Raw genomic sequence first — 26,259 nt, 5'->3', positions numbered from 1 at the left:
AAATGCATCTTATTTTGTGCTTTCTTGTATAAAAAAATATCTAAACTGGGTCAGAGATGTGTCGGGGTGTTGTGCACCGCAGCGTCCAGCAGAGGGCACCAGAGCGCCGCGCTGACCCGCTGCGTGGCGGTGAATGGAGGTTCTGCAGGTTCTGTAGGTTCTGTCGCTTTAACGCTCCGGACCAGAGGATCATCGTTCGGATCTGGATCTACGCTGTGGCCCCTGCTCGGAACCATAAGCAGGTCCAGAACCAGGACCAGGACCAGGACCAGGACCGCGGAGCTGCTGGTGCTGCAGCTTCATTGTTGTCAGATCCTCCAGCTGCTCAGCAGAGAATGAGCAGAAGAACCACACACAGACCCGGACACACACGGTACCTGCAAACCCGGACACACACGGTACCTGCAGCTCTGCTGCTTTATCCTCTCATTCTGCTCTGTTCTTCTCTTATTCTGCTCTTTTTCTCGCTTTTGTTTGGTATTTTCCGGCCGGATCACGGGGATGTCTCGTTATTTCTGCTGCAGTCTGTAGTCTGAGGGTTTGTTTACCATCTAGAACCGAGCCCGAGGAGATGATGGTCCTGGTCCTGTTAGACCTGGTCCTGGTCCTGGTCCTGGTTAGACCTGGTCCTGGTCCTGGTCCTGGTTAGACCTGGTCCTGGTCCTGGTCCTGGTTAGACCTGGTCCTGGTTAGACCTGGTCCTGGTCCTGGTCCTGGTTAGACCTGGTCCTGGTCCTGGTCCTGGTTAGACCTGGTCCTGGTTAGACCTGGTCCTGGTTAGACCTGGTCCTGGTCCTGGTTAGACCTGGTCCTGGTCCTGGTCCTGGTCCTGGTTAGACCTGGTCCTGGTTAGACCTGGTCCTGGTTAGACCTGGTCCTGGTTAGACCTGGTCCTGGTTAGACCTGGTCCTGGTTAGACCTGGTCCTGGTCCTGGTCCTGGTTGGACCTGGTCCTGGTCCTGGTCCTGGTCCTGGTTGGACCTGGTCCTGGTTAGACCTGGTCCTGGTCCTGGTTAGACCTGGTCCTGGTTGGACCTGGTCCTGGTCCTGGTCCTGGTTAGACCTGGTCCTGGTTAGACCTGGTCCTCATCCTTCCCCTCCTGCAGGTCCAGGAGTCAGGATCAGGACTGGACTTGTGTTTCCAACAGACCAGAAACAGCAGGTTTGATCTCTGTCAGGGGAAATAACAGTTTGAAATGAATAATATTGATATAATTGACTGAAAATTCAGTTTAAAGACAAAATTATGGAATCAACAAGCAACAAAAAGCATCAAAATTAATACTTTGTTGGTGCTCCACTGGCTTTTATGGAAGTTGGGATTATTTAGGGGAATACAAATTGAATATTTACCAGTTTGCAGCTTTGAATGAAGACATTTTTTGACACATCATTCAAGGCTGAACCACGTGTCTAGTTAAACCTGCATCAATGCCAGACCTGCAGTTCCTCCACCGACCACTAGGGTCCACATCCAGTGAATCCAAGTTAAAACGACCAACTTTCCAGCAGAATTACACATTTACAGTCTGGTACAGAACCAGTTCTGGCCTCCACGGTTAGATTTGACCCCCAGGACGACTGGACAGATTAAATATGTCACATCAGGTATAATTAACAATGCTACTTAGCGTTTAGCTGCGCATTGAGCTGTGAACAAAGACCTTCCAGAACATAAACATTCATATCTAAAGAGAATTCCTTCTGTTGTGATGTTAAATGTGTCTTGTGTCTTTAATTCAATTAAAAAGTTCTTTATTTATTCCCGAAAAGGAAAATAATTGATTTATCTTCATATTTCATCAACCAATCATGACTGCACACTTTCTGCTATTGCCCCAAGAACGTACTTCTTTTAATTTTAGCTAATGGAGAACGGCATTTGGATCAGTGGCTCCCTAGACCCTAGTCTACCAGGATCCTGCAGTGATTTTCTGTGGAGCTGAAAGCTACAGATATCCGAGTCCTGATCCCTGTGGAACTGATACTGAACAGTCATTGGCTCATCTGTATCAGAGTCTCACGGATAGCTCAATAAACCCCAATCAGCTGAGTGATCAGGGGGAAGGAGCAGGCCGGGCCGGGTGCACACCAGAGCTTTTGAACCCTAATCACAGTAAAAGGTCTGTGGTGCTGATCAATCCGATCAGGGAGAAACACATTCCCCCGTCCAGTCCTTCAGGTAGGCAGGAAGAGGGATGGCGTCCAGCCTCGCTGCTCTCTCCCCGTTTGGGCCTCCACCCTCGTAACCGGGACTCGTGCCAGAGCTCGTGTGGGTTTGGCCGCTCCAACGGCACGCAGCCGCCACATGAGATATCAGCTCATATTTAAAGCTGCTGTCAGGCACCAGGCTGCTGCCCGGACCTCAGCAACAACAGAGCGGTTTCTCTTAGGTCATAGTCCCTAGTCATAGTCTTTGCTGACTGGGTTCAAACCCGTCCTCTCTGGGTCAGATTGTGGCTGACGGAGAAGTCTAAGGTCGTCAGTGACCTAAAGGCCCTCTGACGCGGATGTTTCCTCACCAGCGTTATGAAAACAGCTCTGAAATCCAAGACTGTTTGGACATGCGTGGAATGAAGAGACACAAAACTCCAGAAGTGTCAGGACCCCACTGAACCTGAGGACCTGCGTCTGTGACCCGGACCCTCCGTTTAATATGTGGCTTCAGAACCTTCTGGGTGGATGATGAGTGTAGATGTGTCCACCTTGATGGGGGGGTCCAGATATCTGAGGAAGCACAGATCCAGGAGCAGGGTCGGCGCCAGAGCAAATATTCAGAGGGGGCACGAGGCTTATTAGGGCGGGCACCAAATCAGTCCTGTAGGACAGCATTTTAAGGAAAAAAGTGCATTCTCACTGCTTTCCTATTAATAATCTGTCTAAAACATGTAGAGAAATCAAATCACTTAGGTGTAAATAATGCAAGGAAGCGCACATTTTACTTTGACTGAAAACGTTTTACTCGTAACACACAACGAGGTCACATACATGTTTTCAATATAGCATATAGAACAAGAACAAGAACAACTATGCATTGATTTATATTTACACTTTGAGTCGCACTGAACAAAGGGTGGTTAGAAAAGCTGCAGTCTGCGGCTCGAGGTGCTGAATTTGCACAGCACAAGGTCCTTCCACTCATCTCTCAGCCTCCTCGTCAGGTCTCGTTCAAAAGCAATCTCTCCTTCGCATAGTTCGCTTTCGGGAAATTTGTTTACCGCCAAAGAAGAAAAGTGAGGGGGCACAGTGACTGAAGTAAGCGGGCACTGCCCCCTGGTGCCCGCCCATGGCGCCGACACTGTCCAGAAGCCATCCCTCATCAGTAGCTGGTAACAATCACATGATCTCAGGAACCCCGTTGGTCTATGAAGGGTCCGGCGGACCTCCACAGAGCTTCTCATGCTTGGAGGTGTGTCTTTGTCCCTTCCCCCACGTGGCGCTGGGTATTTGGACTTCCCACCTGTTCAGGGGCTCTTGTGTGGTGGACTCACGAGCGGAGACGATTCCAGTTCCACTGGTGTCTTCAGGCCTTTAGCTGTCCTTGCAGCAGCTGCGGTATTTGGTACTGTGGCTCAGTTTTATCGTCGCGACCCGTTGATGAGCCGGTACATTTACAGCTGGAGGTGAAAACATGTTACTGATGTCTCTCATTTGTGAGGAAAACATGGTGTTTGAGCTTCTGCAGCCAAAGCTGACCTCTGACCTCTTTGCCCACGCTCTCCTCACTCGTCTGCTTGACTTCGTCTTCACAACAGTCTCAAACATCCCCGGGTGCATTTGCATCTTCGTCCTATGTTGGTAGCAGTATTTATCATCACAGTAAACTTTTGTTTGGACCTATTCAGTTTCTGGATCTTTCAGGGAACCGATTCCACGTCCATCATATCTGGGTGATGGACAATAGGAATGGGTGATATTTTACCGTTCACGATAAACCATCAAAAAAATTCCCCACGGTAAGAATTTGTCATCTCATGGTAAAAATGATAAATTCCTGTTGATGACGTTTTTGTGTAAAACTGATTTATGGTTCTGTGTTAAATCGATGCGGAAGGAAGGAAGGAAGGAAGGAAGGAAGGAAGGAAGGAAGGAAGGAAGGAAGGAAGGAAGGAAGGAAGGAAGGAAGGAAGGAAGGAAGGAAGGAAGGAAGGAAGGAAGGAAGGAAGGAAGGAAGGAAGGAAGGAAGGAAGGAAGGAAGGAAGGAAGGAAGGAAGGAAGGAAGGAAGGAAGGAAGGAAGGAAGGAAGGAAGGAAGGAAGGAAGGAAGGAAGGAAGGAAGGAAGGAAGGAAGGAAGGAAGGAAGGAAGGAAGGAAGGAAGGAAGGAAGGAAGGAAGGAAGGAAGGGAGAGGAAGGGAAGAAGGAAGGAGAGAGCAGGAGGAAAGAAGGAAGGGAATGAGCCTGAAAGAAAGAAAGAAAGAAAGAAAGAAAGAAAGAAAGAAAGAAAGAAAGAAAGAAAGAAAGAAAGAAAGAAAGAAAGAAAGAAAGAAAGAAAGAAAGAGAAAAATTCCCGTTGATGACGTTTTTGTGTAACAAACATGGCGGATCTGAGAGCGAGATAGATTTATAGTAAAAAAGATGGAGTTGAATTGGTATTTTTTTATCGTTATCGGGATAAATGCCAGAAATTATTGTGATACATTTTTTAGTCCATACCGCCCATCCCTAATGGACGGACACATGAACTGAGACGATTGACTTCAGTCACAAACATGGAATTAAGAGCTGAATAATAGCATGAAATAGCTGATGAGGAGGTGGTCCTCGTGTTTGTAGCTCTCTCATCACCCACGTGGATCATTGTGTCCTCAGTTGTTGGTGTAGTTGTTCTGGGCTCAAACACATTTTGTTTTTTCTCTCTGCAGATATTGACATGAAGAAGGACATCGAGACTCTGATAGCAGAGGAGCGAGCTGAGATCATCTTGAAATATGCCACGGTGAGTTTGGTCCTCTGTGCTTCGGTTACGCAACATTTCACCAGCCTCCCAGACGCCGAGTGTGTCGGCAGCGTTTCTGCGTCAGCGTGTTTGTGAGCTTCTCTCTGCACGTGTGTGTGTGTGTTGCCAAAGCACAATAATAACAGGCTGTGCAATAAAACGTTTCTGTTTGAAGGTGGTTGGAGGACGATGAAGAAAAAACTAAACTGAGCTTAAAAACAGGAAAGCAATGAGATAATTGATCACATTTAAACCAAATAATGGTGATGAACTCTTCAGGTCTTCAGCATATTCTCGGTGAATCAATCAGATTATATTCAAATGTTTCGTCACATTTTCACATCACTTACTGAGGCCGGATTATTCAGCCCCAAAAACATCCAGTAAAATAACTTCTAAACTTCCCTTGGTGGTACATGTATCTGATTAACAGTATTCCAGTTCACATAATGAAAATTAAAAGTATTATAATAGCTGGCTAGTAAAACAGACGTGCTAGATGTAAGATAACACAATTTCATTCATAAAGAAACGTTCCTGAGTTAAAACAAGCGTAGTTTTGTATTTTATGGAGTGTGAACCTTCGCCGGCGGCTGAAACGATTTGAGTCCAAGCAGTTTTCAGGGTTTGCAGTAAAATTGCACTTCATGACAGCAGAGGAAGCAACAGACCTACAAAGTCATAAACTGTTGTTTTCCTACCTCTTAAACCTAAAACATCATTCCACCGAGGTGATAATGTGCGTTGGTCCTCGCACACAAACTGAGCTCATTTGCAGTCTGTATGCGTCCAGAAAGTCTATAAAAAGGTTGACATCTTGTCTTAACTCCAGGGTCTGGGTTCACGCAGCTGGTTCGGTACTCTTAAAGGAGCATGAGGCAGGATTGAGGCAGGATTTATGAAAAAAATTCTTATACGTTTTAAGTTTTCTAGTAATAATGTCAGATGAAGCGTTCCAAACCAAAAAGAATGAGCCCTCTAGTGTATCTCTCCGTTGCCTTGAACAGGCTGTGTGCTGCAAAATGTGCTGCAATTCGGTCCCGAATTTCCCGCGCTGTCCTGCGGATGTGACGTCACATGACGCTGCATGCACGTTCTCCCCTTTCTCCCGTGCCGGCTTCACTGTTGGCTGCAGTACCCCCGACGGCCGTCGTGGTGAAGGGTGGCGCTAGAGAGTCTCATTTCTTAAAAGGAGCCTCATGCTCCTTTAAGACATAATAAGCAAATATTGAAATGTCCTGCTGCATATTTTGTGACATCAGTAGTCAACTTGTACAGACTTGTGAGGAGATGGAGGGGAAATACAGCCCAACTTTTACTTTTTGTTCACACACAAATGTAACATTTCATCAGTGATGATGCAACTCAGATGTCACATTCACTGAAAATGATGGTCATTAAAACATCCGCCGCCATAGAGAACTAAACCACCGGACAAACCGTGAGGTCACACACGGGCTTGAGGAGAAACCTGCACCTCCTTCTGGAAGCCAGCTGGGACACGCCCACCTGACTCATCTTAAGTTGACTTCTGGTCCAAACATCCTCATGTCGGGCGTCTCTACTGAAACCCCCCCCAATGTGACTGCTGAACTGGCAAACTTTCCAGCTGCCAGTCAAAAGCTCCCAGTTACACCTGACTCTGTAGCTGTTGATGATTTTACCTGATGAAACGCAAAAGTAATCCGTCTTTAAAACCAAAACCGTTTTTATACCAGGCTGTGAATACTCATCGCTTTACCAGGTACACCAGGTGGAGAACCGCAGGTCCGGATCCAGACCATGGAGGTCAATAGAGGAATCAAAGGTCCAGACCCTAGAGGTCAGTAGAGGGACTGCAGGTCTGAATCCTGAACATAATGGTCGCTAGAGGAGCCGCAGGTCTGGATTCAGACCTTAGTGGTCTTTAGAGGACCTGTTTATTTCTGGATTGGGGCAGTTTCTTGAGCCGTACCTTGCTGCTTGGTTCTACCTCGGTCCCGGTTTGGACTATCCAGATCAGGGATCAGCAACCCGGGGCTCTTCCTTTTTCCTTTCCTTTTTAATCTTGACATTTCGACTTTTTTCTCGACATTTCGACTTTTTTCTTTACATTTCGATTTTTTTCCTGATATTTCAACTTTTTTCTCGACATTTCGACTTTTTTCTCGAAGTGCATAATAAAAAAAAAATCTTCCCCCAGTTATAACTAATATAGAAACATGCAGCATGTGTTGCCTTCATTCTAAGGCTTACACAAGACTTTAAATTTTTTGCGGCTCCAGACATATTAGTTTTTTGTGTTTTTGGTCCAATACGGCTCTTTCAACATTTTGGGTTGCCGACCTCTGATCTAGATGTTGGGTGGAGTCAGCTATTCCCACGACGGGGCCTGGAACCAGTGTTCAGAGCACCAGTATTAGTCCAGCTCCGTGATGCTGGTGGGTTTGAGCAGGTTGGAGCAGAGCTGCCACAGGAGGGGGTTTGATCTGTTTAACAACGTCCTCCAGGACCCGGGTGGGTGCCTGGTCCAGTTCTCCTGAGAACACTGTGACTCTGCTGTTCTCAGGAGAACCGGAATCCAGCCGAGGCTCCGTTCAGGGAGACGTGGCGTCTTTTCATCGTTCTTCATAGTAAAACACAAGCAGATGTAAAAGGACGCCGTCGTCTCTGGGCTCTCTCTCTCGGGCCTCCGTCGGGCCTCGGACCGCACCGGTGTGGGTATTTTTAGCGTCCTCACTTCCATGACGCTGATGTCTGTCCCGCGTCCGCTCACTCCCACCCCCACCCGTCTCTTTGGATTACCTCCATTTCTGTAATGTCAATATTGGGACTGGATTATCACTTAAACGGATGTTCTTTGATGAAAACAGATCCTAAACTTGGTGCTGGTTAATCTGGGTCCAGATGTCCTCGGGGAGGGGACGGATGTGTGTTTGAAGCTTTTGCTGCCAGATGTTACCACTGAGTTTAGAGAAGTTTCAGTGTTTGACGGTTGTGTGAAGTGGAACCAGAGCATGACAATGGTCCAAACTTCAGCTATACTTAGTCCTACTTAGTCCTAGCGGGCCCCCGCGGGATCCTGAAGATGCTTTGAAATACTTTTAGAGATGCGTCAGGTCCTTAAGGTCATCTGAGACACTGACTGTAGAAGAAGAACTGGAAATCCCTCTGTGACATCACACACAGGATGAAGAGTGTTTTGAAGCCTTGAAGAGAAATGTGACATGTCCACCTCATGCCAATCACAGGTGTAATGGTCATTGGAGATCCACTCAGTTATCCACTCAGCCCCTAGTGGTCAGAGAAGGACAAACACACCAGAAGTTGATGTTTGGTTGCGACAAGAGGAGTTATTGTGTCTCTTAGCTCTTCAGAAGTCACTGAAGCCGTCCTGAAGTATTGAATCTACTAATCCTCAGTAAAACTGGCGAAACCGACACCCTTGAAAATCCTTCGGATGTGCTCAGCACATATAAGAGACATCCATAGTACATTTGTATGTTGATAAGATTAGAATCCTGATTGTTTTCAAGATAGATCCTTTTTTTGTGGCAGTTGACCCTTTGTCAAGCCCTGTCCCTGTTGCTAGGGGGGACAAAACTGTCATCTCTCGATCCCGTCCACTTCCATTGTAAAAACGGGGTTTTAAATCAATTTATTTCCAATTATTGTACCAAAGAAAATCAACAGCAACTAGATATAAATAAAAAGGAACAATTCAGGTACCATGTAGGGAGTTTAAAAGGTTTTTGGGGAAAACCAAAACCAAAACCAAAACTGATCCTTTGATCAGTTTAGCTGATGCACGGTGGAAGGGTTGAACTGCGAGTGCGGCCATCCACATAGCTTTATTTAAAGCAGACATTTTTCGTAATTTACCGTCGGTTTTGGAATGAAATGTATTCCTGTGATTCTCTCTGGGTAGCGGGTTTCACTTTTACAAGTCCCCCGTGACACCGCTTTTGCGGTTGTAGCTATAAGTTGTAGTCTGCTGCCGAGCCGACTTTGTTTTGGAAGTACGGATCGGATTTCTGCCAGTTTGGTGATAAAAATATGCTGCACCCTCACTACACTGTGTGCTGTGTGTTCCCAAGTGTTCCTTTTACTAATAAAAAGTTGTAAAAACTACGCTTTTTCCATTGATTTGAATGAGAGAGACGGCTGTTTTGTCCAACCGGATATTCTGAGCGGATGTAGAAACGAAGAATGATTTTTCTGATTGGCCGGTCAGGGACCAATCAGAAGGCTGACAAAGGGTAAATTATCAGTTGCCGTTAGCGGTAGCATGTTTGTGCACCTCTCTAGTCCCAGAGTAAATATTTTGGGTGTGTTTTTGCGCCTCCAGGGCAGGCAGGGCGGCGTGGAGATCGACCCCTGGGAGGACGGAGATTACAGCATCTACAAGGTCATGGATCGCTTCGGCTTCCTGCAGTAAGTCCGTGTTGCGTCTCTGTTAGCTGCTGGCACTTTGCTCGCCTTCACTGTGAGCCTGACGGTTTGTTTTTGCTCCCCAGCGCGAACGAGCTGCCGGCGCCAACTGCTCACGAGGAGAAGGTAACGACAGGAAATGTCTCAGATGGATGAAACAGTCCCGTTTTTGCTCACCGCCTTGTTTCACCTCGACAGCTGAAGCATCTGGAGGTGGAGAGGGCGGAGAAGTGGCTGAAGATGGTGAAGAAATGGGACAAGTACAAGAACAGTGAGCGGGTGAGTGATGGCTCACGTGTGGTTGTCATGGAGACCGGATCAATTTAACCGCTTTCACTGGATCACTAACGATCAATAACAGCAGCCAAATCCCAAATGCAGCTTTAACTCGATGTATTTACTTTTGTCAGTTTTCTTCTTTTCTGTCACTTTCTCATGTCACAAACTCATTTCCAAAAACGTTAAGAACAGAGTGACTTGCAGATCTCATAAACCCATGTTTTATTTCTAACAGAACAAAAACAAGATATCAGATGTTGAAACTGAGATTTTTATGAAAATATGAGCTAATTTTGAACTTGATGGCAGAAACACATCTCAGAAAAGTTGGAACAGAAGCAACAAAAGGCTGGAGGAGACTTTGATGAGTAATTAGGTTAATTAACCACAAGTCAATCATCTTACATAAAAGGAGCGTGTCAGAAAGATGGACAGGGTTTCACCAGTCTGAGGTTAGGAACTTCAGAAAGTCATGGAACAATTCCAGGAAAAAGTTCCTCAACATAAAATCGAGAAGACTTTGAAGATCCCACCATCTTCAGTGATATCCTCAGAAGATTCAGACAATCAGAGGAAAAGTCTGTCCGAGGGACTAGGCTGGAGGTCTAAACTGGATCTGGTCATGGTTGGGTCCTCAGGCAGGTCTGCATCAAAAACAAATGATACATCATTGTCAGAGTGATGACCTAGGTGAGAACCCAACAGCATAGGTGAGAACCTGACGACCTAGGTGAGAACCCGACTACCTAGGTGAGAACCCGACTACATAGGTGAGAACCCGACTACATAGGTGAGAACCCGACTACATAGGTGAGAACCCGACTACATAGGTGAGAACCCGACTACCTAGGTGAGAACCCGACTACATAGGTGAGAACCCGACTACATAGGTGAGAACCCGACTACATAGGTGAGAACCCAACAGCATAGGTGAGAACCTGACGACCTAGGTGAGAACCTGACTACATAGGTGAGAGCCTGACGACATAGGTGAGAACCCGACGACCTAGGTGAGAACCTGACGACATAGGTGAGAACCCAACGACATAGGTGAGAACCCGACGACATAGGTGAGAACCCGACGACATAGGTGAGAACCCAACTACATAGGTGAGAACCTGACGACCTAGGTGAGAACCTGACGACATAGGTGAGAACCCAACTACATAGGTGAGAACCCGACGACATAGGTGAGAACCCAACTACATAGGTGAGAACCTGACGACATAGGTGAGAACCTGACGACATAGGTGAGAACCCAACGACATAGGTGAGAACCCGACTACATAGGTGAGAACCCGACGACATAGGTGAGAACCTGACTACATAGGTGAGAACCCGACGACATAGGTGAGAACCTGACGACATAGGTGAGAACCCGACAACATAGGTGAGAACCTGACGACATAGGTGAGAACCCAACAGCGTAGGTGAGAAACTGACGGCGTAGCCCGATGTGCAGCTCTCTCAAAATGTTACTACACCTAGTAAATATTTTCTGCTGTTGTTTTCAAGTAGGGTACGATGGCATAGGTGAGACCCCAACAGTGTAGTTGAGAACCTGACGATGTATCACTGCGTTCTGTTTGTATTTCCAGTTTTCACAGTGTTCTGACTTCTTTGATGTAGGTTTTGTAGATTCCTGGTGTGAGTAAGTTCAGCTTGGCTCCTGTGAAGGTGGTCGGAGGTGAAGCGTAGGCGGCCAAACGTGGCGGTGACTCATGCCTTCCGGTGTCAGCTCTGTAAACCTTCTGCTGTTTTTATTCAGTCCTTGTTTACGGTTTCTCGGTTCTGCACCGTCAGATGGTGAAACGGATCTACAAAGGCGTTCCCCTGCAGCTCCGAGGCCGGGCCTGGGCGCTCCTGCTGGACGTGGAGCGGACCAAGAGCGAAAACGAGGGCAAATACGAGGTCTGGATCCATAATGTCTGAAACTGTCTCCCAGTTCTGAGGTTCTGTTTTCAGGTGTTGATGAAAAACATCAATGTTTACAAACTAGTGCAGGTATATTTTACACTGTTTCATTATTTACTGAACAAAAACTAAATAAGTGCACCGACTCCTACGAGCTCATGCACCACCTACAGAGCTGGGTAGAGGAGCCAAAAATTGTACTCAAGTAAAAGTACTGTTACTTCAGAATAATATGACTCAAGTAGAAGTAAAAAGTATTCATCCAAATAATTACTTGAGTAAAAGTAAGTACTTGGTGAAAAAACTACTCAAGTACTGAGTAACTGTTGAGTAATGTCTGATTTATTTTTTACAACCATTCAAACAGACAAAAGTACAAAATAATCATCTTCAGGCAAATTAAATCAATAAAATAAATTAAAATTAATAAAAAAATTGCTTAAATTAAAATAATCTTAAAGTAAATTCAAGTACTTTAATAAATAATAAAATAAATAAAATAATAACAGAATAAATAAATTAAGCACAAGTAGCACAAAATTTCAAGCCTTTGTACTTTTCTTTTTTAACCAGGCAGAACTAGAACAAACATGAACTCATAGAAACTCTGTGTGTGTTTGAGTCTGTGTAAATGTGACAAAACATGCACAAAAAAATTTTTTCCCAAAGAATCACTCAGGGAGGTCATGAGATTGACGCGTACGCGGATAAAAGAAAAGTAACAACTCAACGTAGCCTAATGTAGCGGAGTAAGAGGAACAGTTTCTTCTTCACAAATCTACTCAAGTAAAAGTTAAAAGTATAGTGATTCAAAACTACTCCTAAAAGTACAACATTTCCCAAAACTTACTCAAGTAAATGTAACGGAGTAAATGTAACTCGTTACTACCCACCTCTGACCACCTACACCTACAACCAAGCTTTGGCCCATTGCACCCCTTCACTTTGATTGGACCCAGATCCATGACCCAGTATCATCCGAGCTGTCACATGTGACACTCCGGTTCTGGTGGACTCAATACCTGTGCAATGCCCGGGTCCTGCAGCTCCCGGACAAGCCCACATCGCCCCTCCTCCTCCACCACCGTACCTGACGGGTGCTGTGTTTTTAACACACCTCCACCTCGGTCCAAAAGTCCAAAGGTCCTAGGTTCAGGTTTAAGTGCAGACTCTGGTGGCCGGTCGATGAATCCAGAAGTTGGAATGTTTCCATTTGACCAGAAATAAGATACAAAATACAAAATAAAAGCATGTAAACATAGATTCAACATATCACCAGAGTCAACCGGCCGCGACTTTTATACTTTCTTTACCCGCTTAACTGCGTATATTTGAATCTCCGTCTTCTCTCTGCTACCCAGAACATGAAGGAGCAGGCCAGACTTTACTCGTCCGAGATCAAGCAGATCGATCTGGACATCAACAGAACCTTCAGGAACCACATCATGTTCATGGAGCGCTTCGGAGTCAAGTAAGTTTCAGTGTTCGGTCCAGACACAACAAGGCTCAAGTTAAAGCTCAGAGTACTGAAACGAGGAGAGGAAGTATTTATTAAGGACGTCACGATCCAGGATCAGACCTCCGGTTTGCTGGTCTGGAGCATTCAGGTGTGTGGTAACATAATGCCAAGAGGGAACAACATCAGCACCAGTCTCCGAAAAGCAACGTTTTCAAACCATTTGGAGTTCAAATTTCTACCGTGATAAGTGTATCAAACTCAAGACAATTATGAATCTTCCCAAGAGTGGACGTCCCAGCAGATTTACCCCAGATTTAACTGGTTCAGCTCTCCGAGGAATGCCAGAGACCCAGATCTCCATCTTGGGGCCTACAGGCCTCACTGAGCACGTTAAAGGTTGAAACTGGAGGTTAAACAATAGGGTTGTAACAATATATCGTGCCACGAAATTTTGCGATACATAAATGTCACAAAACGTGTGGTGGAGGTGACAAACTGTATCGCGATATTGGGTTATTAATATTAATCTATTGTGTTGAATAGTAACGCGCATCCGACCTCGACCTGCGGACCAAAATCTTACTCCGCTCAGAAGAAACTAGTACCGTTTTGCAGTCCTGTTTTGAGCTCTGAGCCTTTACTTATTTAAGGCTGGTGTAGAGTTAAGCCTTACCTTATTAAATTAAACCTTTTTGGGGTCGTGAGTAGGATAAACACGGGGACAACTTCTGCTGAGTTCCAGTGTACTTTAATGTCCCTCAACAGTGTAGGATTTTAGAACATCAACAGCACCTAGTGCCGTACTGTGGCGTATCACTCCGCCCAATCAGACAACAGTCTAATCACTACAGATAAACTGACTAGTGTCATTATAGTCCCTGATTTACTTCAGAATATAAAAAATATATTTATAAAATAATGAACCCTGAATTACCAAAATAACCTTCTTAACAAAAATAAATCTCCTCTTACACTTATAAGGTGAGCATGAATCAATCTTTTTTATGATGTAAAATTGTATGTATTTATTTACTTTTATTTATTTATTTAATTTTAGTTGTTAAATTTCTGGAAAAGAAAAAAGTCAAATCACACGTGAGAGAAACTATTCAGTTTGTGGCCAAATATTTGTACTTGTATGAAACTGAAGATGCTTAATGCAAACCTGACATTTACTTTTGGTTCAGTTTGTGGAAAATGGTTGGCCTGGCTTTCTCTTTAAAACTTAAACAGTTATAAAACAGTTATGAAGACAATTTTTTCCAGTCATATGTTCCTCATTCAAGGTTGTTAAAAAATACTGCTATAATATCGTATCGTTATCGTGACCTCAATATCGTGTACCGTACCGTATCGTGAGATTAGTGTATCGTTACACCCCTATTAAACAAGTATAATTTGTTCGTAAGTTTCGTCAGGAGGAAGCATCTTCTGTTGGAAGTAAAAGCTTCACAAAACTGCATCTGAACAAACCAGCAGACTTCTGGGACAATGTCCCAGAAGAAAACCTCTAACTCAGGGTCAAGCAGGGTGGTGGAGGGGTCATGGTTGGGGGTCTGACAGCTGAAGCCTGGTTAAACCAGGACATGTGACGGGAAATTATCCCAAACACAGCAAGGAGAATGATGAACAATAAAAGAATGGAGGTTGTGGAAGGAGTTGAGCACCGGCTGAAGTTCTGGGCTGCACCTTCACAGAGCTCTGAACTAAACCAGCACTGGTGTGAAGAAAAACGGCCCAAAATAACCCCACAAGCAGCATTAACTCACACGTTTCATTAACCCTAGTGTGAATTTGTTACGTAACAGTCCTCCTCTCACGTTTTTGCTCGTCTCCTCCTCAGGCAGCAGTCCCTCTTCCACGTCCTCGCCGCGTACTCCGTCTACAACACGGTAAGTTTCCCCGCGGTCACACGACACGACGGGTTGGTTTAACTCAACTTGATAAAAATCTACAACTGAGTTGTGAGATTTCCTTTCCTCAACAGAGAGCGATTGTTCCTCTGGTGGTCCGCTGTGCACCAGCGCGCTACAGCGGATCTTTTATCCGATACGTGAAAAGTGCTTTCATTGTTGAGGCGTTCTGTGGCGCGTTTGTTCCTCCGGTGATTTCAGTGTTTACAGTAGCCGGCTTTACAAAACATCAGTGTAAAAAAAACAAAACCACCAAGGTGAATTCCTGCAGGATGAAAGGAAACAGGGCTGTATGGGTAGAAATATGTGCCACTAGAAACTGAATTTGAATCATTTATGTTGTGAATTATTAGTAATATGACATGTATTGAATCAAAATATTGCTGCCAATACACAGCACATACAGTATGACACTATTGAGTTCCCACCCTCAGTGCAAGGGGAACATCCCTGAGTTTGTTCTGACTTTCTTTGCCAAATCCCATATCCAGCAAATAAAGTAATAATTAATGTTTTGCTTAAAGGTATAGTTGGTCACACACTCCTCAGCAGAAATGTTTCTACAAAACGGCAAGATATAAATCTACGCTTTTTACGCAGAATGGAGAAAACACTATAGGTTTCGAAATATCTAGCTCCCATTGGTCGTTTATATCGTTGAAAGAAAATAGAGGTTATAGTAGGCTACGTGAAAAAAAGTTCTTTGTATCTGCACTCGATTGCTGTTCCTCCGGAAGACCCGGATGTCTGGCACAGTGAAATTGAAATTGAATTGCAAGAACTGAATTTGAATTGTGAGAACTGAATGTAGATTCAGTTTTTCAATGCAATGTTTCAAATTAAACAATACAAATTCAAATTATGTGATTCAGATTCAGTTTTTCAATGCAATTATTCAAGTTGAGCAATTCAAATTCAAATATAAATTATTCAAATTCAGTTTCTAGTGGCACATATTTCTGCCCATAGGGCTGCTTTTCCCTGGAATCCTCCTGATCTGGACCAGAGCCGGTCCCGGCACATGTGGAAGGCTCCGCAGCCGTGGAAAGGTCTTGATGTGGGTTTTTCTCTGGGAATCTGCAGGAGGTGAGCTACTGCCAGGGCATGAGTCAGATCGCCGCCCTCCTGCTCATGTACATGAACGAGGAGGACGCCTTCTGGGCTCTGTCGCAGCTGCTGACCGACCAGAAGCACGGCATGCACGGTGAGGGCTGCCCCTGCAGCGACGCCCGTCTGCTCTGCAGGACCGGGACAGAGTCCAGTCTGAGTGTCAAACGAGTGTCAAATGATCCCAACTGAGGTTTTATCTGCTTTTTTTTTAAAGGCTTTTTTATTCCTGGGTTTCCCAAGCTTCACCGATTCCAGGCACACCACGACCAGATCCTCTCCAAGCTCCTCCCCAAACTGAAGAAACATCTGGTGAGATCAGAGTTGCAGAAATGTTGCATAAGAGGAGGGCGGAGGGCAACGGTTGACGGTGTGTCTCCCTCTGCAGGACAGAGAGCAGATGTCTGCAGGGATTTACAGCACCAAGTGGTTCCTGCAGTGCTTCATCGACAGGGTGAGGAGCCTCTCCGACCCGTTTCAGTCCACCACTCAGAAACATCAAGTGTAAAATACAGCCTGTTTATTTCATTATATGCGCATGAAACCGTCAGATTTGGAGCCGGCTCACGTGTGTCTGCACGCCGAGGCCGGTAACTTCTCATACCGACGTGACGTCAGTTGATTATATCTTAAAATATAAAACACTAAAAGCACACACAGATATTAAAGGTGATTTGTGGACTTAATGCTACAAGTGGTCCTTTGTTTCAGCAAAGAAAGAACTGAAACCAGCACTAGAATATCTGAAAGCAGGACTAACGGAGCTGAAACCAGGACTAGTGGAATAGTGGTTGTTTGGCCTGCTGCTCGCAGGATTAGACCTGTTGTAGTTGGGGAAGTCTACTCATGGCCTGATGGACTGCACGTACCAGCAGATTTTTTAAAGATTTTTGTAGGACTAGTGTGTATATTAGCAAAAGTAACTGGACAGGAAACAGCTAGAGGAGGGGGAGAAGAGACGCTGCAAAGAGCGACAGGCCGGGACTCGAACTTGCACTGCCTGCGAGGGGGGGGGCTATAGCCTCTGTAAACGGGGCCCCTCAACCCACTGATCTCCCCAGGGCCCCCAGCACACTTCCCCTTTGATGGACCTTCAGTGTCATTTCAGTAGCAAAATCAGAAATGACAGCCTTAATCACGCCATTGGCTCTTCCAGCTGTCAATCAAAAGTCCACATTCCCAATTACCATATTTTCCGCACTATAAGGCGCACCTAAAAGCCTTTTAATTTTCTCAAAAACCGGCAGTGCGCCTTATAATGCAGTGCACCTTATATATGATCATTACGGTAATTTCTGTTACTGTAGTCAGGGGGATTGTGGGTAATGTAGTTGGTGTCGCCGAAGTAACGGCGCTAAAAACGTCAGGAATCGTCACAGACGTTCAAGACAACAGCAGCGACGTTGATTCGCATAATGGCGACTTTGACGAGACGGAGCAAAGCTGGTTTTTATTTTGTTAATAAAGTTTGACATACGGTACTTCTTGTTTTTTTTCTTGCATTTGCTGTAGAATTTTGTAGCATTTCCTGTAGCGCAGCTCCATCAGGTAGATACCTAACAACCCCAGCCACTATAGTACGGTATTTTACCATATATTTAGTGCGCCTTATAATGCAGTGCGCCTTATAGTGCGGAAAATACGGTATATATCATTGTTTTTTTTGCTTTATTTAATTTTACCTGACTTATTTAAAAAAAAAAGTAATATTCATTAGCATCATAGATTATTGTAAGGTAACTCTTTCAAAACTAGGATTACGTCAGGGTGAGTTTGTCCAGTTCTTCTTATACAGTTTGTTAAAACCTGGAATTCACATGGAAAATGAAACGGTTTTTCATGGGTACATTAGGTCTGTAAATGACTGCAAGTAGCTCCCCTTTTTCCTATTTGAAGTCATTTTGATTTGTCCTTTATGAAACTGTCCCATAGACAGGCCTCCCTTGTTTTGGTAAAACTTGACTCCAGTATTTTGTCCAAACAGTGAAACTAGAAGGAGAAAAGCAGCGCTAACAGAAACAGTCACATCATCATTTTACATGATTTCAGCAAAGTCTTAATGAAATCTGAGCCATGGGACATTGCAATCGGAGGAGTGTTCGCGCTGCACTGTTATTACCCTCCTCCGTGCGTGCCCACAATCCTGTGGTGGAGGTCTGGCGGGTTTCAGCCGCTGTCAGCACATCCCCGTCCCGCTGAGTCACCGGGCTCGGCGGGTCCTGCGGGCCTCCGAGGTCTGGGGGAGATTCAAGCGGCGGCGGAGCGGTGACTCGTTGTGTTTGTGATCCTGCAGACGCCGTTCACGCTGACGCTTCGCCTGTGGGACATTTTCATCCTGGAGGGGGAGAAGTTGCTCACCGCCATGTCTTACACCGTCCTGAAGACGCACAAGAGTAAATCACCTCTCCTAATCCCCACGGGCTCATTCAAGCCTCTGTTTAAACTAACATGTGAATGGTTTTCAGGTTGGTTTTGTTTACTTGAATCTATGACGGAACTTTAGTCAGCAAACTTATGGAGATCAAAGTTTTCTCTGAAGGAAAAAAAACACCTCCGTCTGCAGTTCTTCCTTTCCTTCCTGGACTCATTTCACCATGAAACACATTTACATGTTTGTTTAGTAGTTGTGTTTTGGAGCAACCGGCTGCAGGGACACGTACCGGAAAACAGAAGTACGTGAAGGCGTATCCTTCCTCCTCTAAAGCTTTGACATAATACCAAGGGCGTAGGTTTGGTCTCAACATTGGTAGGGACGATATAACGGCATAACCTGCATGTTCACTTTTTGCTGGGGACGGGACATTAATAAGACCAAACAGATTGGGTGAACGGGGGTCAGGGCTACATTTGTCACGAATATGAACCTAATTAATTGATAGGCTAAATGATCAATGCAAAATAAATCTGTATTGACTTATACTAACTTTCATGTGTATTGGTTCACCTGATACACGGTTCGATTCAAACCTTTGTTTTCAAAAACTACTACTCACACTAGCCGTGTGAGTGTGTGAGGGGGAGAAGGGGGGGGTCAAGTCATCAGCCAATCAAACGTGCGTTTCGGGAAGAAAAAAAAATGGGCCGGCAAATTCAGCAAGTGAAAAGGGGTAAATGTAAGTCTGAACATAATTAAAATAATTCACTCAATAATGGTAGGGTTAATTCTATCCTTACAAAATTTGGGAGGACAATCTAAATGACCTATATATCAGAACTCATCATATAATGCAAGTAAGGTTGCTTAAAAGTTGGTGGGGACAATTTGAGCCTCCTGAAAAGTTGGTAGTGTTATGTCCCTACCGTCCCTATGCAAACCTAGGCCCTTGCATAATACAATCTCATCCCTTTATTTTGGGGCAAAATTGGTGACAATTTTGAGAAAATCTTTCTGCATCAACTGATTTTCAAGATTGAAGACTGCAGAGAAGCATGAATATTCTCTATAACCATGAATTGTAAGTAGGCGGCTTAAGGGGGTGGAGTCAGACACTTTGGCTCCTTTGAGATCAGTCCTACAGCTTCCATGCATCCATGCAAACATGAATCTGGTCCCAAGCTGGACTCGGTGACTCCTGAAGCAGCCAGTGTTCAGTAGCTGGTACTGATCCCTCGTCCAGGCAGAGCTTCGTCGTGGGTTGTGGTTGGACTGACCCTGGTTGTTAAAACGCTGCATTCTTGCTCCAGGATGTCAGCATTCAGATCAGGCAGTGTCTTACTGGGAACGTTTCAGCACCAACAGGACAGCTGACCTGTGGGTAACTTCAGATTCAGATTCAGACGACTTTATTAATCCCTTTGGGAGGTTTCCTCTGGGAAATTTACATCTCCATCTCACTCACTCATTCACTGTCATATTCAAATCAAACACCCCAAAAACAGAACACCCATATAAAGATAAAAAGAGAAAAATAAAAACTGGACCACTAAAGAATGTCGAAGCTGTTCTCGGAGGGGAATCCCTGTCCTCCGTCACCCAGGAAGGTCTGTGCAGGCGCTCTGGAGAAGAATGTAGTTTATAGTCGGAACTCTGATTCGGTTCTGTCCTGGACCAGCTCTATATCCTCACCCCGAGCCTTTACCCAGCCAGATCACATGTTTTGCGGAGTTCAAGAAGGCATTTGTTCATGTCTCTCGGGTTACCCTTATGCAGGTTCTCAGCTGTATGAGGTTCTGGGTCGGTTGCGACGGGCTTTTGAGATAAAGAAGAAGTTAATGTCTCTGTGGCCGTAAATTTAGGAGCGTTACCTCAGATTAAACCATTACATTAAAACACTTTCCTTTCGCATACAGTTGTTGGGATTGTTCTTTTGTAAATACTGTTTACCACTTTTTTTAGTAATTGTCTGAAATAAATTCCGTTCAAGGGCAGCACAGTGGCTTAGTGGTTAGCACTGTTCCCTCACAGCAAGAAGGTCCCCGGTTCGACTCCCAGGCCCGGCAGGGGCCTTTCTGTGTGGAGTTTGCATGTTCTCCCCGTGCTTGCGTGGGTTCTCTCCGGGTACTCCAGTTTCCTCCCACAGTCCAAAAACATGCATATTAGGTTAATTGGTGATTCTAAATTGCCCGTAGGTGTGAGCGTGAGTGTGGTTGTGAGCATGGTTTGTGTGTTTATATGTGGCCCTGCAATAGGCCAGGGTGTAACTGCCTCTCACCTGAAATGAGCTGGGATAGGCTCGTGACCCCGCAAGGGATAAAGCGGGTATAGATAATGGATGGATGGATGGATGGGAAATTGCGTTCATTTATAATTGCAGACTTGTCTTGAAACATTGTAACAGTGAAACTCCACAGTGAGGCTGTCCAGCGTCCAGAGCGATTGACGGGCTTGTTTTGTCTGCAGAGCGTCTCTTGAAGATGCCCCTGGAGGATCTCAGAGAGTTCCTGCAGGAACGGATTGCTCAGACTTTCTTCCACAGCGACGACGTGGTCATCGAGCACCTGCAGGCCTCCATGACGGAGCTGCAGAAGATGAAGCTGGACCTCCCTCCTGCAGGTACGCGGCCGCTCTGACGGCCTAAATAGCTGGGAGGGAATATGTCAAAAACCATGAAAATTGTGCACTTGGTGACAAGTTTTTGATATTTGGCATGGTGATAGTTATGGACATATGGTTTTCAAAAACCACCGCAAACAAATCGGGACGGCCCCTAGTGGCCGGTTTGCTCGGTGCATATCGTTTGCTTGTTGTATATTGTCACTTTCTCTACTTTTTTGGTGCTAGGAATTCAATTCTGAGATACATTTCCTATTTCAAGGTCATGTTGAAGGTCAAATTTAATTTTCAAGGTAATTTTTTGCCCAAAAAACTCTAGAATTAAGTCACATAGAAAGATTATAGAGGGCTCTAGACCCCTATTTTCACACCCAAGGAATGCAATTTTCTGTTTATTGGACAGTAGTGTCAATAATCTCACTGGGTGAGAACAGTGACTTTCATTCAGGCTTAAAGGAGCTTGATGCAGGATTTATTTTCTAGTAATAATGTCAGATGAAGCATTCCAAACCAAAAAGAATGAGCCCTCTAGAGCAGTGGTTCCACACTTTTTTCCATGGAGCCCCCTCTACTTGTGTTTAAGACCAGCCGGGCCCCCGACCCGTACGTACCAGCAGTAAAGTGATTCGCTACAAATCTTTAATTGAGATTAATCGAAAAAATGAACATTAATTATGTTTTTGTGATACATTTCTCTTTGGTTTACCCTGTATACATATGACACTGTCTTTTTCACCTTCATTTTGTGTCACCAATGTATAAAATACGCACATAAAATCATTTCTGAAAAATGTCTCTTTTAATATGAGAGCAAACATTTTTTTAACATTTTTCCTTTAACAACCTGTTGGAGTAGTAGTATGATTAAATGTTGAATAATGATATAATAATATGTTATTAAGTTTTTATCCTGCTAAATAACTTAGAAATATATTTTGGTCATTTTAAAATACTACGTGGGTTTATACAGACTTGGACAGTATTCCATTAGGTGTGTTATTATTATTTTTTATTTATTTAACATTCACAAATTTTTACAACTGCATATCCTCAAAGCAGACAAAGTTTTGCGCCCCCCCAGAGATCTCTGGCGCCCCCCCCCAGGGGGGACGCGGACCCCAGGTTGGGGACCACTGCTCTAGTGTATCTCTCCGTTGCCTTGAACAGGCTGTGTGCTGCAAAATGTGCTGCAATTCTGGGCCCGAATTTCCCGCGCTGTCCTGCGGATGTGACGTCAAATGACGCTGCATGCACGTTCTCCCCATTCTCCCATGCCGGCTTCGCTGTTCGCTGCAGTACCCCCCGACGGCCGTCGTGGCGCTAATGAGTCTCATTTCTTATTCTTGCCTCAAGCTCCTTTAAGATGGACAGAACCTCAGAACTAAGTCACAGTGAAAGAATAGGATTTTATTAAAATAACACACAAAAAACATCAGCTCTGCATATTTAAACTCAACACCTACAATTCTGCCTCTATGGCCTTATTGCTTATTGATTCATTTTGAATTTTCTGCAAACCGGCCACTAGGGGGCCGGCCCAATTTATTTGCAGTGGTTTTTGAAAACCTTATGTTCATAACTAACACCATGCTAAATATCAAAAACTTCAAGTACACGATTTTCATGAATTCCCTCCCAGCTAAAAGGGGATGTTGGATATTCCTGTATGACCCAGGTCTTGTTTTCAGGGAAGTCTGAGGAGCTGCCCCGGAAGCCTCTGGGCCAGGAGCTGCTGAGCCCCGTCCAGCCCTCTGGGCGGAGGTCGTCCCTGGCCAGCAGCTTCCCCAGAGCCGGACTGGGCCTCCACATCATCTCCCACCTGCCCGGATCCATGTCCCCGGACCAGAGCCCTTCCAAAGACCCCCGGGATCTGGAGGCTGCCGAGGAGAGGGAGCTGCCGCTCCCCTCCCCAGACCCCGTCATCATCCACAGCCACGTCCCCCTGACTCCAACCGGCTCCCCGCTGACGGGCCCTCCGCCCTACCGGCCCCCGGGGAGCCCCGCACTCCTGCCGGATCAGGACGGGGAGCCGATCCAGGCTGACGGCGCTGATGACCCCTCGACCGGCTCGCTCTCGACGAGTGGCAGGACTCCGTCCTCCTGCAGAGTCCTGACGACTCCTGCAGCTCAGGCAGCGTCGCCGGGGCTGGGGGTGGCTCGGCCAGAGAGCCCGATCTCACCTCCGATCTCACCTCCGATCTCACCTCCGATCTCACCTCCGATATCGCCTCCAGCCTCACCTCCAGCCTCACCTCCGTCCTCCAGCGGAAATCTGAACCGGGAAGTGAATCTGAGATCAGAGGAATCTCAGGCTACGGATGCTTCAGAACCAGAACTCCAACCAGCAGATCACCATCGTACTGAATGAGCGCTGACTTGTTGAAGTCACGTTTGTGGGGAGATCACGAGCATCAGCCTCGTTTACAGTGTTGAGCAATAATCCTTTTAATAACGTCTTCAGTTTTCAGGATTTCAGGACCGGTTCTGGCAATTTATGGTTTCAGTTGTTGGTATCCAACTCTCCAGCTGCTGCGTTTCACAGATCTGTTTCAGCTTCAGGGTATTGAACCTTAACCGGTGCAGGGAGGAGCTTCTCTCGGCACTCGCTGTGCACGCGGTGGCAGTACAATGATCCGGGTCACATCAGTTTTACACCAACAGACCTGCAGCCACGGTTTCTGGTTGTCGCTCTTTCATTGAAACTCATTGCATGAGCTGCAGAACTCCACAAACGGCTGGTTCTATTTCGTTTCGTTTGCTTTTGCACTGAAACCTGCAAGTCGTGAGCTGAGAGTTTAGAGCGATGGAGAACCTGCATGTCTGTCATGGGTCAACTGGGTCTTGGTTGATGTCACAGTGATGTGATCAGGGAAGTCTCAAGGTGGATGAATAAACTTCAGTTCAAAAATACTTTATTAACCCCCGAAGGGAAATTCACTAACAAAACTTAAACAATAGAAAAACTTTAACGCTTAAACACAGGCGTGTTATCAGGCTGCATTGTGGGAAATGTAAGATCCAGCTGGGGGGGGCAGGGTTAGTAGCTCCACACTTGTTCCAGTGATGCAGAAACCAGAATCGCAGAAAAATGACCGTCGTAAAAGAACTCTGTGTTAGCGCCAAACTGTCGGTTCTGCGTCGGAAACAGTTGATTGACAGTCGTCTCAAAGCTCTTCCACCAAAGATCACCTGAGATGATTATCTGACTGTCAGAAAGAACTAGGCCTTGGTCTGCCAAATTTACGTTAAAATGCAATATGAAATGACTTTTTGATGAATGCGACTTTGTCCATCTCCGTAACTATTGGCAGGTTTTTGTTTGTTGGCGATTGTTTACCGCCGGCGTAGCCAGATGCTAAAAGTCCAACTTCTGGGTTGAAGCCAACGCTTTGGTGAGAAAGTTTCAGTTCTTCTCCTGACCACTAGGGTCTGGAATGTAAACAATCCCTGAAGGGAAATGAATTATGATGACTTTAGATGACTTCACTGTCAGCCGTCAGACTCCTCCCACAACCGTGACCTTCTCAGCATTTGTCCAAACCGTCCTCATTTCCAGATTTTGTCTTCATTTTGAATCCCGGAATCGGGACTCTCTTCACGGCCCACACCGTTTCCTGGTGGTATTTCAGGTCAGACTGACCTCGACCTCCGAGGCAATGCCCTGTAGGACTCAACGGCCTGTAGGACACAACGCCCTGTAGGACACAACGCCCTGTAGGACACAACGCCCTGTAGGACTCAACGCCCTGTAGGACACAACGCCCTGTAGGACACAACGCCCTGTAGGACACAACGCCCTGTAGGACACAACGCCCTGTAGGACACAACGCCCTGTAGGACTCAACGCCGCTTCGTCAGCCTTTGTAAAGTGTTTTGTTAGCAGAGAAAGCGTTTTATTTTTCGTACTGATGTCTCGAAGCCTTATCCTCAGCTCTTCTCTGGACGTCCTGAGGCTTCTCTGACCCGACTCCCTGGAGGACGAGAAGCAGCTTTCAGCCGTTGGACTGAACATGAGAACCTCCGACGCGGTGAGCTGGCTCACTGTTATGATTGTACACATGGAGCTACGGTGCTTTTTTTGTTTGCAGTAGCTCACTAATTTATTATTTTTTCATTCTCGTATTATAAAAAAAACGGCATCCAGGTGAAAAAGCAGCTTTTTCTTCTTATTTCTGACGTTTGCATATAAAAGGAACTGGATGTGGTTATTTAGTTAGAAGTGTTCGGTACTGTAGATCCAGTGGATTCACTGATTCAGATCAAGAGTTTGAATGTACAGTAGATTCTGTTTCTCTGTGTGCTTAGAAAGGAAGAACCGCTGACCTCTGAGATCGGTTTAAAGGTAGACGTAGGCTAGCCAGTGTGAGTAGAATCTTAACAGGAAAGTTAGTTTGCAAATAAGAGAGAAAATGTAATACATTTTCTTTGAATTGTATGAATGCATTTAAGATATCTGATATTTAAGAGCTAAATCTGCAGATTAAGAGTCAAAGTCGAACTGGTTTATTCAGTGTATTTAAGATCTGGTTCTGTTTTTTTTGTTGAAGAAGACTAAAGAGGAGCTGAAAAAATAAAATGTTTTTTTTCCTTTGTTTTCTGAGTCTGTCTCTTCTGCAAAAGTGCTGCATTTAGAATTATGTGCAGAGGAATTTATTGGATTTCAAACGATCATATAAAAGGAAAAAATGGGGTCAGTTACACTCAAACACTTTCTTTTACATAATACTGGAGAGATGAATAATAATACTGAATAGATGCAAGACTGGATTATGATTGAATTTTACAAAACTTGTGTCACTTCAGTTCAGCTCTCCTGACAGAAGAGGACATTCATGACTTGTCACTTACAGTAAGTAAAACAGCCAACTCTCAATCAGCGGGAGTCGCTGTCGCTGTTCTGTTGTAATATTGACAGTTCTGATTGACATTCAGCCCCGAAACCTTAGATTTATTAGAGGACAGTGAAATGATCAAATACATGAAACCCTCTAATTGCTCGTCACTACCTTGATTAAGTTGCAGCTTTGAAGACTTGGCAGTACATCATCAGCCAACAAACCTTTTCTGCTGCCCCCCCTTTGGTTTGGAAGCAAAGGCTTGATTTCACGCGACTAATTGTTCTTTTTTTATTATTTGAAATGTATTACTGATTATGCCGTGAAGTGAAAAATATTCAGTTTCTAAATATATAAAAGGGCACCAGCACACTCCTCAAAACAGCTTGAATAAACCTAAGTATAAAAACTCT

At 45.1% G+C, this 26,259-nt stretch overlaps 1 protein-coding gene across 2 annotated transcripts; it reads left to right on the top strand.

The window, feature by feature from the left end:
* Window positions 1–209: 209 nt before the first annotated feature.
* Window positions 210–25,598, top strand: LOC133419528 (USP6 N-terminal-like protein). Of its 2 annotated transcripts, none has more exons than XM_061708755.1 (14): window positions 210–373; window positions 4,863–4,936; window positions 9,264–9,349; window positions 9,433–9,472; window positions 9,545–9,625; window positions 11,429–11,536; window positions 12,901–13,010; window positions 14,842–14,890; window positions 15,995–16,115; window positions 16,236–16,330; window positions 16,407–16,472; window positions 18,312–18,411; window positions 20,859–21,011; window positions 22,700–25,598. In XM_061708755.1, exons 2-14 carry the CDS (start codon window positions 4,871–4,873, stop codon window positions 23,377–23,379), a joined length of 1,755 nt encoding a protein of 584 aa, XP_061564739.1. In that variant the 5' UTR covers window positions 210–373; window positions 4,863–4,870; the 3' UTR covers window positions 23,380–25,598. The 2 variants fall into 2 exon arrangements, with proteins under 2 accessions (XP_061564739.1, XP_061564731.1); XM_061708747.1 differs by having other exon boundaries at window positions 210–398.
* Window positions 25,599–26,259: the final 661 nt, after the last annotated feature.

The sequence above is a fragment of the Cololabis saira genome, chromosome 2, assembly GCF_033807715.1.
Source record: "Cololabis saira isolate AMF1-May2022 chromosome 2, fColSai1.1, whole genome shotgun sequence".
Classification (NCBI taxonomy): domain Eukaryota; kingdom Metazoa; phylum Chordata; class Actinopteri; order Beloniformes; family Belonidae; genus Cololabis; species Cololabis saira.
This window is presented reverse-complemented; position numbering and strand designations above follow the sequence as displayed.